At 32.0% G+C, this 11,975-nt stretch overlaps 1 protein-coding gene across 4 annotated transcripts; it reads left to right on the plus strand.

Moving 5' to 3' along the window:
• The first annotated feature begins 7,923 nt into the window (after nt 1-7,923).
• On the plus strand, nt 7,924-11,545 carry LOC142530087 (uncharacterized). Of its 4 annotated transcripts, none has more exons than XM_075635856.1 (10): nt 7,924-8,088; nt 8,183-8,252; nt 9,091-9,158; nt 9,425-9,486; nt 9,740-9,821; nt 9,904-10,137; nt 10,261-10,389; nt 10,473-10,534; nt 10,617-10,727; nt 11,282-11,545. In XM_075635856.1, exons 1-10 carry the CDS (start codon nt 8,038-8,040, stop codon nt 11,322-11,324), a joined length of 912 nt encoding a protein of 303 aa, XP_075491971.1. In that variant the 5' UTR covers nt 7,924-8,037; the 3' UTR covers nt 11,325-11,545. The 4 variants fall into 4 exon arrangements, with proteins under 4 accessions (XP_075491971.1, XP_075491972.1, XP_075491973.1 ...); XM_075635857.1 differs by having other exon boundaries at nt 7,925-8,088; nt 11,288-11,545; XM_075635858.1 differs by having other exon boundaries at nt 8,022-8,088; nt 9,091-9,160; nt 9,428-9,486.
• The last annotated feature ends 430 nt before the right edge of the window (nt 11,546-11,975 follow it).

Genomic DNA, 11,975 nt, shown 5'->3' on the forward strand with positions numbered 1-11,975 from the left:
TGGCCACTCCGTGTATAGAAAGCCCCCATGTACAGAATGAAAACTTCATTCTGGATTCTACGAGAATTTTTATGAAAGCCTTTCATTTGCTTCTCTTCGATGGATCTTAATAGACAAAGAAAGGCAGTGTGCAAAGGATTTAGTCATCATTAGGAGATCCTTTAGCGTGTAAGAGAGTGACCAGACTCAATCAAAACAAGCATGGATTGTCAGACCCAACAATGTCAGTAAAGTAGAAGCATGTGCAGCCACACCCTCATTAATAGTGGTTGGACATTGAAAACAAAATCATCCTTGGTTTTCCTCCTATAAATACCAAGTTTTGTTTATTACTAATGGGAACACTCATATATTTATATTCTCTTGTTATAAACGAAATATCTACTCTCCTCACAGACTACTGACTTGAATGTCGGAGTGGCTACACTGGAAAATCATCCGACGCCCCACTAACGATCTCTGTTATTTCAAGTGTGCAGATATTCCAGAGCCAGAGAGAACCCCTTCTTAAAAAAATATAACCTAACCCGGTTAAATTACTCACGCACCTCGCATTCATTTTTACCCGGTCACATCAATGTATTAGAGGTTTGTCGTTAAATTTTCTTGAAAGCTGAAATAGTACGCTACAATGTATTTATTAGGCTAGGTTGGTCTCCGTTGTTGCAGGGTTGACGATGTTGATGCTATTGGAGAGCTTTAAGCTTCTTCTTATCTTGCTCTTGCTGCAATCATTAAGATTTAAATTTGCAAGTTTTGGGATCTTGCTATTACTTGATTTTGTGTAAGAAGTGAAATGTGGTGACGTTGTTTGAGATTTTTGTGATTACATGCACCAATTACGGGTTCATTTCCATTGCATATGAAGTAGTGCTTAATTAGAATTTATTTCTCTTTGAAGTTGGCCATTCACACACTGCGGCGTATGATTTTTTTTTTAATAGGGACAAAAATGGTGTGATATCATAATTTTAAAATTCATGATTGCGTACATAAAAATATTTCAATCCTAGTATATACTTGGTACATTAGTCACACTGCTATTTACAAATATATTTTGTTTTTGGGTTCATTGCACTTCACTTTGTTTGTAAATATTATGCATAAGATTGACTCATTGACATATACTTTGTATTACTTATGCATTAAATAAGGTCTGTATTTAAAATTTGATGTATCGTTTTATTTAAAAATAGAGGATAATCGAAATCCATTTATTTCAAATACATCTCCCCAACTGCACCCTCATAGTTCATCAAATATGAACAGTTTGATACGTCGAAATCTCGAGTTTGAGCTTCAATTATAATAAATCATCCACCAACTCAAAAGAAAAACAAAATGACCCTCTATGTAGGTCAAATATTCTAGGAAAAAAATTGTACGTACACAGATGATACCACAAATCTTATTAATCATATTATTAAAATACATAACCCAAACTACATCGTGTCATTTTCATCCAATTATCCTCTACTATTGGGACAAAACGTCATTTCACCACACATCTTGCGTGTGGATAATAATTTTTCTCGTTAAAGCTATTTAATTACCATATAATTTAGTCAGTTGAGAGGAGTAACGAAAGTAAAGTTCGGTAAGATTACTTTCAAAAAATAGAGTAAAATCAGTGGAGGTAATTATGAAAATACGTGGGAGGTTGTTATTTTTCATTTTTTTTTTTTTTTTGCTTTCAAAAAATAGTGTAAAATCAGTGGAGGTAATTATGAAAATACGGGGAAACTATTAATATTTTTCTACTTTTTATACTTTGAAAAGAATTGCTTTATAAGGCACATGGTTCTTAGTTCTTACTTAACAATAGTATAAATATTTACGTGAATGTGCTCTTGTTTTATTATGTATTATGTATGTGAGTTGGTTTTTTGTGAGATAAGATATCTCACATATCATGATACGGTTCTTGCAATATTTTTTTGACCTAAAAGTACTTAATATACGATGAAGATTTTCTGAACACACTTGTGCGGTGCGTCCGAGAAAAAGATTCACTAGAAAACTTGTCAGTTTACGGAACCAACTAATGAATAAAGAAAAACTAACTCCCTTAACAAAGTGAGGAAACAAAGTACATCCAAAAATATTTTATCAAATCAAATTATCAAAAACTATGGATGTAAGTTCTGTGAAGCTGATATCCTCTTTGGTAGACAAGACTCTAATCAGTTCAACGATTAGGTGTTGTGCTTGTATGTTTTCAACATTTCACGACAAAACAACACTACGCCTTGGCTCAAAAATATTCCCCTCGAATTTGCTCTCCAGCGGCGTCTAATTTTTTCAACAACTTCAGCTAAATATATTATATCTAGAGTTTATCAAAAATTTCAATGTTTTAAAAATACAAAACTCTATAATTTAACATGCACAATATTATTAGTAAGGAAAATAGAATTAAGTAATAAATTATATTCCTTTCAATATCCTCTTTTTTCTCTTTCTAGACAAAACACACAAAAATATTAAAAAGCATAACTCCCTTGAGTTAGCACGCAACTCCCCCTGAGTTGGAGACTCGTCTCCCCCTGAATTCAACAATCTTAGAGAAGTGTTGTTAATAAAATTCAAAGTATTTTTAACATTTTTTTACAATCTCTCGAGAGATTCATTATAATGCATTTCTCGCGCAATCAATAACTTTTAACCCAATCATTTTCAAATATCCCCAAAATATGGCACATTTATTCTCAAAATCAACTGTTTCAATAGTTGATTGGATGCAAACAAATCAACTAAATCAATATTATTATAATCAGAAAATTGATTTGCATATCATTTATTTTCACCAAGCTTGTCTTGGTTAAATATTCTAGAAATTTTTCTCAATAAGTGTTTTGACAAAACATTAAGTTGCAATTCATGGGCCATGTTATTTATAATTCCAGATAATATGGGGATTCATGTCAATTTGAGGTTATGATATTGATATCAAATTTGTTAAGCCATGAATAAGAATAAAATCTTCTGGATATTTGATTAAAAAATCTTCATGTTTATTGATCCAAGAATTTTGGACTTATTCATTACTTTGTGCAATATCAATATTTTGTCGATTATTTTTATAATTTGAATATTCAATCCAATCGATTATGTCAAACTCTGAAAGTATTTGCATCAATGATACTTTTTGAAGCTCTTCTAGAACTATTGATTTGTAATATACTATTTATCAAATACATCATCTTTTTTCATCGTCAATCAAATGATCTTATAAATCTTTCATTCATATCAACATGCGATGAAAATATAATTTGGGTAGACATCAGCTACCTCCACAAACTTTATATTGTGCTTGATATATATCAATAAAATCTATTTACGTATTTCATGCATTATATTATATAAATAGTGATATGTAAATTTAATACAATACATGATTAAGACATATATCTTAATATTTTGTCTCAATCTTATATTTAAATATTCCACTTCATATGAGATAATATATTCTTCTTATTTGGAGGATTAATCAACCACAATATCATTTGTGTTTATTGATGTTGTCACAATCACATTAGAGAATGGATCACATTGATTGACAACTTTCAATATTTGTCTCTTTTATTTTGTTTTGAATAAGAAAATACTATAATTAAAGCATTTAATCATTATTTTGAAAGAATTGAGATTGAGAAATTGGATATACTTTTTCAAATCCGTACGTATATTAAATAGATTTTTTACCTTCAACAATGTCACTCAATATATCATGAATGTCATTTGACATAGAATTTTTCCTACATTCCCAAAACATATAAGACAAAAACATTTAATAAAATACTTTTTTACTCATTTAAAGATAATGGCATTTAAAATTAAATGGTAATTTTAATCAAATAACATAAATATTAATACACTTTGACATAGATTTATATATTTCATGATATTTCATGAGCACCAATTTATAATTATGCTACTTCTAGATAACTAATAAATATCTCATAAAATTGAGTATTGACAATAAGTTGTGTTATTCCGATGACATGGAATGAATGAGAATTATTTTCGTTCTCAATTGGTTATAGCATCGGATGATAACGTATTATAACTCATAAGATAGACATAAAAGAATAGAGAGATGAGAAGAGAGAATTCATGAGAGAAAAGAGAATGTGTCAATACTTAAGGTACAATTTTCATTGAACTCAATCATCGAAAAATAAGATAATACAAATCTTTATAAATATTATTTTTCTATATCTATCTTGATCACAATCTATAATCATTTATATCAAGAAACTATTTTATAACAAATACTAGGGTTTTGAGAATGAAACTCTAATTTTAAAGAGAAAGTGTAGATTGTTTTTTAGAATTGGTAAGTATAGATTTTCAAACACGCATCTTCCTCAAATCGGCCTATCAAGAATCTTATTTTACAAAATGGTGTAACATTTCCTTTTTCAAATGCTAATTGATTGACAATTCACGCCAACAATTAATTATTAATAACAATAATATATATATATATATACTAGTTTAAAGAATTTTTGAAACAGAAACTAGTGGGAAATTTAATCGCATTCAACATCCTCAAAAATAAATTTTAGATCTACCTATAAAAACACGTTTGTAATTAAAAGTATAGAAAAAAAAAAGCTATTTATGAAAATACAGTAGGAAAAACAGGAGTTCATGAATTTACGTTAAAAACAAAAACTTATGTGAGACGGTCTCACGGGTCGTATTTTGTGAGACGGATCTCTTATTTGAGTCATCCATGAAAAATTATTAATTTATATGCTAAGAGTATTACTTTTTATTGTGAATATCGGTAGGGTTGACCCATCTCACAGATAAAGATTCGTGACACCGTCTCACAAAAGACTTACTCAACGTTAAAAGATGATAAAAACAACAAAATTAATTATATTAGTCATATTTTTATATGAACGAATGATAATTTTAAAATTATTACATGTAAAAATATTAGAAATAAGGTTTTATTTTTTTACTTTGAAAAATAATGAACTGTTTATTCGTTTTGGTTTTGGTTTTTGTTTTTCCTTTTAAATAGTTATACCGAATAAGCTTCAATTTTATATGATATTATATAATACGATTTATTTTAGTCGAAAGGCTATTTATTTTTGGCCATAAATAAGAAATGATATTATTACCTTAACTCTACAATTTACTATGAAATTTAAAATGGCCAATGGTAATTATCACACCACAGCCGAGAAGAGTGAGATCTGAATTTTCATGCTTGGATGTTAAGGGCTTTTGCAGTTGAACGATGGAGCAATCGAAGGCCCTCGTCGTCTCCGTGCTTCTTATCAGGTTTTCTCTTTCAGTTTATTAAGAAAGACTAAATTTTGTCCGTTGCTCTCCATTTTTGCACGTATACGGATGAATTCAATTGAGTTAGATAATGGAAAATACATTTCTTCATCAGTCTCACTCTTCTCTTTGTCTTTGCTATGCTCTTCCCTCAACTGTATTAATAATGTTGTGTCAGAGATCGTTGCCTGACGACGACAGCGTCAACGTGGAAGTGGATTTTTGGATACCCGGACTGGATGATCCCTTGCTGGCTGATGTAGTTACCACGAAACGCAGATACAAAATGCAACACGACCCGTCAATGCGACACGACCCAACATGAAAAAAATCAGGTTCGGGTTGGTGTTTTTCGGGTTCGGGTTAGTGCGGGGTTAGACGGGTTTCGGGTTGGGTCGCTGGTTGACCCGAAAACTTTTTTTTTTGAAAATATTACCTATATTTTTATATATTGTATGTTAGAACAAAATTTATTGTATTTTTATATGATAAATTTTCATCATTTAATATTTATTTTGTATATTTTTTATTTCTTTAACAATTGTTTATTTGATTTAGTAAATATACTTTAATTTTCTATCACTAAACTTTCAAATTTAAATCAAATTTTGTTATTATGTGTTTAAATTAAAATATTATTATTATTTTTTATTTTTTCAAAATTTTTTCATTAATTTTTTTTAAAATAAATAAATAAAATTCGGGCTAGGCGGGTTGAGTTGGATTAGACGGGTTCGTGTTCGGGTTGAGGGTCTTCGGGTTGCTTCGGTTTCGGGTTGGGTTCGGGTCGGAAAAAAAATAAAAAAATTTCGCGGGTTGACCCGAAACCCGACCCGATTGACACTCCTAACATAGGATACAGAAGGAGCAGTACAAAGATGATTTTGGTCAGCGTTTAGTGATGTAGTTACGAAGTGGCTGATCAGATATAGATCTCATTTTCAAGGTATTTATACTTAATGAAAACCACAAGTTCTTTATTTTCAATTATACAAATATATATGCATTAGAGGTTACTTTGTTGTTAAACTTATAAATTTGCACGAAAAGCTGAAAAGTGTGCAATGTATTGAGTTGGGTTTTTCTCTTGCTGCAGGTTGACGATGCTACTTAAACGGGAGAGCTTTGGAATCTTATCTGCATTGTTGATGATCTTTTGGAACGCACAATAATTCAACATAATTATTATAAACACACACATCTCATAAAATAGCTTGATTGGAAAAGATAAAAATTAAAAAGTAAACCAATCATTATGATGAAATTTCGGCTGCAAAAATTCTTATTTTTTAATATAAATATCGCACTTTTAATTCTTTGTTTATGTGTTACTTCGTAAAGATTTTGTAGGACCGAGTTCTTATCGCTTTACCAAAAGTTATAGCTAGTGGTAATGGTGCAACTCAAATCTTTTAAACCGCACAGCAGCTCAAGCACCACGGTTCGATCGCTCTACCAAGCAGGGACAATTATTGCACCCAACAATCTCTCTCCCAATAATTGCAATCCTTGCAATCAATGGGAATTGAACCTGTGACATTGGCTCTGATACCAATTGTGGGACCGAGTGTTTACCGCTTTATCAAAAACTATAACTAGTGGTAATGGTGCAACTCAAATCTTTTAAACCGCACAGCAGCTCAAGCACCACGGTTCGATCGCTCTACCAAGCAGGGACAATTATTGCACCCAACAATCTCCCTCCCAATAATTGCACTCCTTGCAATCAATGGGAATCGAACCCGTGACCTTGGCTCTGATACCAATTGTGGGACCGAGTGTTTACCGTTTTACCAAAAGCTATAGCTAGTGGTAATGGTGCAACTCAAATCTTTTAAACCGCACAACAGTTCAAGCACCACGGTTCGATCGCTCTACCAAGCAGGGAAAATTATTGCACCCAACATTCTTCCTCCCAATAATTGCACTCCTTGCAATCAATGGGATCGAACCCGTGACCTTTGCTCTAATACCAATTGTAGGACCGAGTGCTTACCGCTTATCAAAAGCTATAGCTAGTGGTAATGGTACAACTCAAATCTTTTAAACCCTACAACAGCTCAAGCACCACTGTTCGATCGTTCTACCAAGCAGAGATAATTATTGTATCCAACTGATTTTTCAAGTTCATGCGCCACTTCACTTTAAATCACTTTCGCCTCAAGTTATTGCACTCAACGTGGACAAAAATCTATAGCATTATCGTCGTTATATTAGCTGTTTTTTTAGGGTTGAGATAGAACACAGATTGGGAAGACGTTTACAACAATGATTTTTAAATTAATCAGCAAATGATTAAAATATATTGATGAGTTTTGAAATTATTTGAGTGAAATCCATATTTTGACATCAATTAGGGAGCGTAGAATAAGACAATTTTTTCAGGAAGTGAGAACAAATAAATAAAGATATGGTGACCGACAGCAACCTTATGGCTGCTTTTGGAGATTTATCGATCATATATCGTATATTTTTTGTTTTTTGTTTGTAAAAACAAAATCCTCGGCGAAAGGAAAAAATTAAAATAAATAAAATAAAATAAAATAGGAGGTGGATACAAGTGCAGCACCTCCTTTAACTTCAATCGCACATTATTCTCCAACAAAAAAAAAAAAAAAAGAAGCTCTTTCTGGAACGATTGACGAGTCAAAATTTAAAGAGAGAAAACAAAACCCATTTCAAATCTATCTCAAAGCTTCGTTGGTATTCGGCTACTCGAAGAATTTTTGCTCAATGGGAACCGTTATCGACTCACATTTCTTGGCACTCACTGCCATTGTCACTGTGCGCATTATTCAGCAAAAAACTTTGTGCACGAACATATATTCTGTATTTGTGGTGGGGTTGCTCAAGATAGTTGCTTTTGTTGTTTTTGCAGGTGGGCTATCAACTCCTCTTCTTCATAATCACAGCCCTTCTCAAAATCGATAAAATCACCGACTTTGCAGGTATTTTCATCCACCTTTCAAGTATGATGATTTTTTTTTTGTCAGTTTTGGGATACAATATGAAGTATTCTTTTCAAATATTGGTTGAAGAAGTTATAACTTAGATGTGAGGTTTAAATTTTGAAAAAATGACAATATTTTTAGAATTTATTTTTGTCACCTTTGAGATCATACGTCTTGATAATTCTGACTCCTGTAATAAGCCTTAATCTTGACGTTAAATCTTCTTTCGACATTTTCTTTAAAAGAAATTGTTATGATAATCGTGCTGTAATAAAATATTTTGTTAAGCTTGTCTTCTGTTTCCAAACTGACCTCACACTTGGAAATTGAGGCCTTGTTTAGTAGCATTATATGTTTATTGTGGAAAGAGTTTTTGGAAGATATAGAATTGAATAACATGAATTCTTTTTTTTATTTGTGATATAACTGTGTGAGAACTCTAGGCATATCAGTTTAAGATTGTAAAATATTATGTTTTCAGTTAAAATACAATGTAACAAGATACTATTTGAAATTGTTGGAAATATGAACTAAAAGTATTTATTATGTTGCAAAATGTGAACAGGATGGAAAATATGTATTAGAGAAAAGAATGTGAATTAAATTGTAAATGTTTGGTTTCCATTTGAGGATGGAAAATGGAGAACTATAATAAACTGAACAAGGGCCAAAGGTTTTTGTTATTGGGCTGAGAATTGTGATGACCAATTGGGAACTCTGTGAAGTTTGTATTTGAATAAAGCAACACTCTTTATATGATTGTTTTAACTGTTTTACATAAGTCTTTGGTGTTGTATGTCTTTTTGTAGATATTCTTTTTATTTTTTTGTTACAGGTAGCACAAATTTTGTTGTTCTTGCTGTATTGACCTTGGTCGTGAAAGGATCATGGCACTTTCGCCAGGTGATCAATTCTGTTTAAACTTCTAATTTCAATCACTTGTTTGTGTCAACATTATTTTGCAAAGAAATTAGAAGCATCCCAGTTATATTTACAATTTTGAATTGTATCTCATCAGAAATGTATCAAATGATAATTGCTATTCACTACTGGATCTTTATTTAAAAAGAACTATGTATGATACAATGGCATCAAATGTATATTAAATTTTTCTTGACGTCAGTTTAATTTTTTCTCTTAGTGGTTGAATTATTAAGTTCTATTTTCAGGTGGTTTTGTCCTTGTTTGCGATCATCTGGGGACTTCGTCTCGGCCTGTTTCTTCTGATGAGGTCCGACTCAGATAATTGTTCTCCTGAATATTTAGAAGATGCTTATATCTTTCTTTCAAAGAATGATCTCTTGACTGGGGTTTTACAAAGTTCACAATATTATTCAAGTGATGCCAACCAGGGATAAATTATTTAAAAAGGGATGTTTTGGTGCCACAGCACGTATTTTCTTGTCCTTGCCAGACCAGAAATGTTTCTTTCTTGTTATTTCTTACCTTTATTCTGAATTCAATATTGTGATTATTTGTCTTAGGATACTCCACTGGGGAGAGGATCGACGTTTTGATGAAATGCGCACTAATTTGGGAAAATTGGCAGTTTTTTGGATTTTCCAGGTTCCGTTGCTTGTTCAAATATGAAAAAAGTACCTAATGGTAACGTCTTCCCCAGTCAATCTCCTTAGTTGCTCTTTTGCAGGCTGTCTGGGTGTGGACTGTGAGTTTACCTGTTACAATTGTTAATGCAAGTGATCAAAATCCTTCAGTTCAAGCCCGGGACATAACAGGGTGGATCATGTGGTCTATAGGCATTTTTGTTGAGGCAACCGCCGACCAACAGAAGTTGTTATTCAAAAACGCTCAAGAGAACAGGGGAAGGTGGTGCAATGCTGGGCTTTGGAAATACTCCCGTCACCCGAACTATTTTGGCGAGGTTCACTTCAGATATAGTCTCTGATGCTTCAAGCCAATATAATGAAATATGAACGTGATATTTTCTGTTCATTTTCTAGGAATTTTCTTTTACCTTATAAAATTATATGCATTTTGTGCTCAGATACTTCTCTGGTGGGGTATTTTTGTGGCTGCAACACCAGTACTAAAAAAAGCTGAATGGCTAGTCATCTTTGGCCCAATATTTCTTACCTTACTGCTCCTTTTTCTCAGTGGCTTTCCACTTCTCGAGGTTGCTAATTTAGTTTGTTTACTTAAAATCAACTGTAATGACTCGTTTGAACATGCATTTTTACTGAAAGTTTGCATCAACAGGAATCTGCAGACAAAAAATATGGAAATGTATCTGCTTACATACACTACAAAAGAACTACGAGGTTGGTGTTCCCGTTCTTTATCTACTTTTGCTGTAAAATGTTGTGATTAAAGTGATAATCATCAAGTCATTTTTTTGTGCAGTCCTCTCATTTTACTTCCTCCTGCTTTGTACGGGAATTTGCCATCATGGTTCAAAGCAACATTTCTGTTTGAGCTTCCTCTCTATAGTCGCAGCCTTCCCCAAGAAAGCTGGTAAGATTACCTTAATTTTTAAAAATAATATATATGGCTAAATTTATTTTGCCAATGAAGTTTAACCATACCATTGCCTGCTCGTTGCGTACACTGCATTTACCATTTTCCATCCATCTCAACTTAAATCCACCTTTGTTACTCCCATAAAAAAAACGAAAATTCACATTTGTAATTTTTCATCATGAATTAACAAAAAATTCCATTGATAAAAATCTGTTTTGAGTATTAGGCTGCTACCATCATGATAGTTGAATTGAAATGCTGGTAGTGAATTACCTGTTTCTCGAACCGAAATCGTGGATACTCATCATTGGAGATTCACTCTCCATTCGCATTTATGTCTCCATATAGATGAAATTAGAATGTAGACTCTGTTATCGGCAGCTTTCAAATGAAGATATATTGTGGTATATTCTCATTTTGGCACTAGAGCAAGAACTTTGATCTTTTCTTCATCTTTGCACCTGAGGAGAAATCTTATGTCATGCATATTTACATACCGATGACAATTTAGTGAATATGATGTCGAAAAATATCCGTTTTCATGCAAGGAATAGAAGACAGAAAGAGAACGATGCAGGGAAGATAAGTTAAGTATTATTGCACAATCTACAGCAGCTTGCTCGCGCTGCCGACTTCTGTCGTGACTACTGCTAAAAATGTTCTTATTTACCAGGAAAGATCCCACAACCCATTTTTTTTGTTCCTTTTTTGTATGTAAATATTCTTTGAATAATCCATGTTTTTAATACCATTTGTAAAACTGCGGACTGGTTTTCGTTTTTATCTATGAGGTTGTGTTCGAACAGTTAAGATTTTTGTGGCTTTTCAATCCTTCGTTTTGAGCTTGGTTTATACAAATAGATTCATGTAATAACCACAGTTTTCAATGATAAAAATTACTTATAAAAACTCCTATCGTTTTATTGTCTTACAACAGATCTCCAACCTGGTCTGATATATGAAAAATAATTATTTTTTATGTCAAAATTATTATTTTTCTTCGTAAATATGAACCGGTGCAATCCGTATAACGGATATAAATAGGTGAGATCGGCTCATATGAAACTCACTCAATATTATTTACATTTTACTTTCTATTAAATATAAAAATTATATCATTATTTTATGAGGTAAGAGTCTAATGATATATTTATTGGTATGCTTTTGATTTTGGAGTAATGAAATGTTATACTTATAGTAATATCATAAGAAATTATATAACGAGACATTTATCAATACATG

Source organism: Primulina tabacum, chromosome 16 (assembly GCF_025594145.1).
Source record: "Primulina tabacum isolate GXHZ01 chromosome 16, ASM2559414v2, whole genome shotgun sequence".
Classification (NCBI taxonomy): domain Eukaryota; kingdom Viridiplantae; phylum Streptophyta; class Magnoliopsida; order Lamiales; family Gesneriaceae; genus Primulina; species Primulina tabacum.

What these genes read in the sequence shown, in the direction of transcription:
- LOC142530087 (XM_075635856.1), top strand. Translation starts at nt 8,038, where the DNA reads ATGGGAACCGTTATCGACTCACATTTCTTGGCACTCACTGCCATTGTC. An exon ending in TAAAATCACCGACTTTGCAG is followed by an intron (nt 8,253 to 9,090) that starts GTATTTTCATCC and finishes TTTTTGTTACAG; the next exon opens with GTAGCACAAATTTTGTTGTT. An exon ending in GATCATGGCACTTTCGCCAG is followed by an intron (nt 9,159 to 9,424) that starts GTGATCAATTCT and finishes TTCTATTTTCAG; the next exon opens with GTGGTTTTGTCCTTGTTTGC.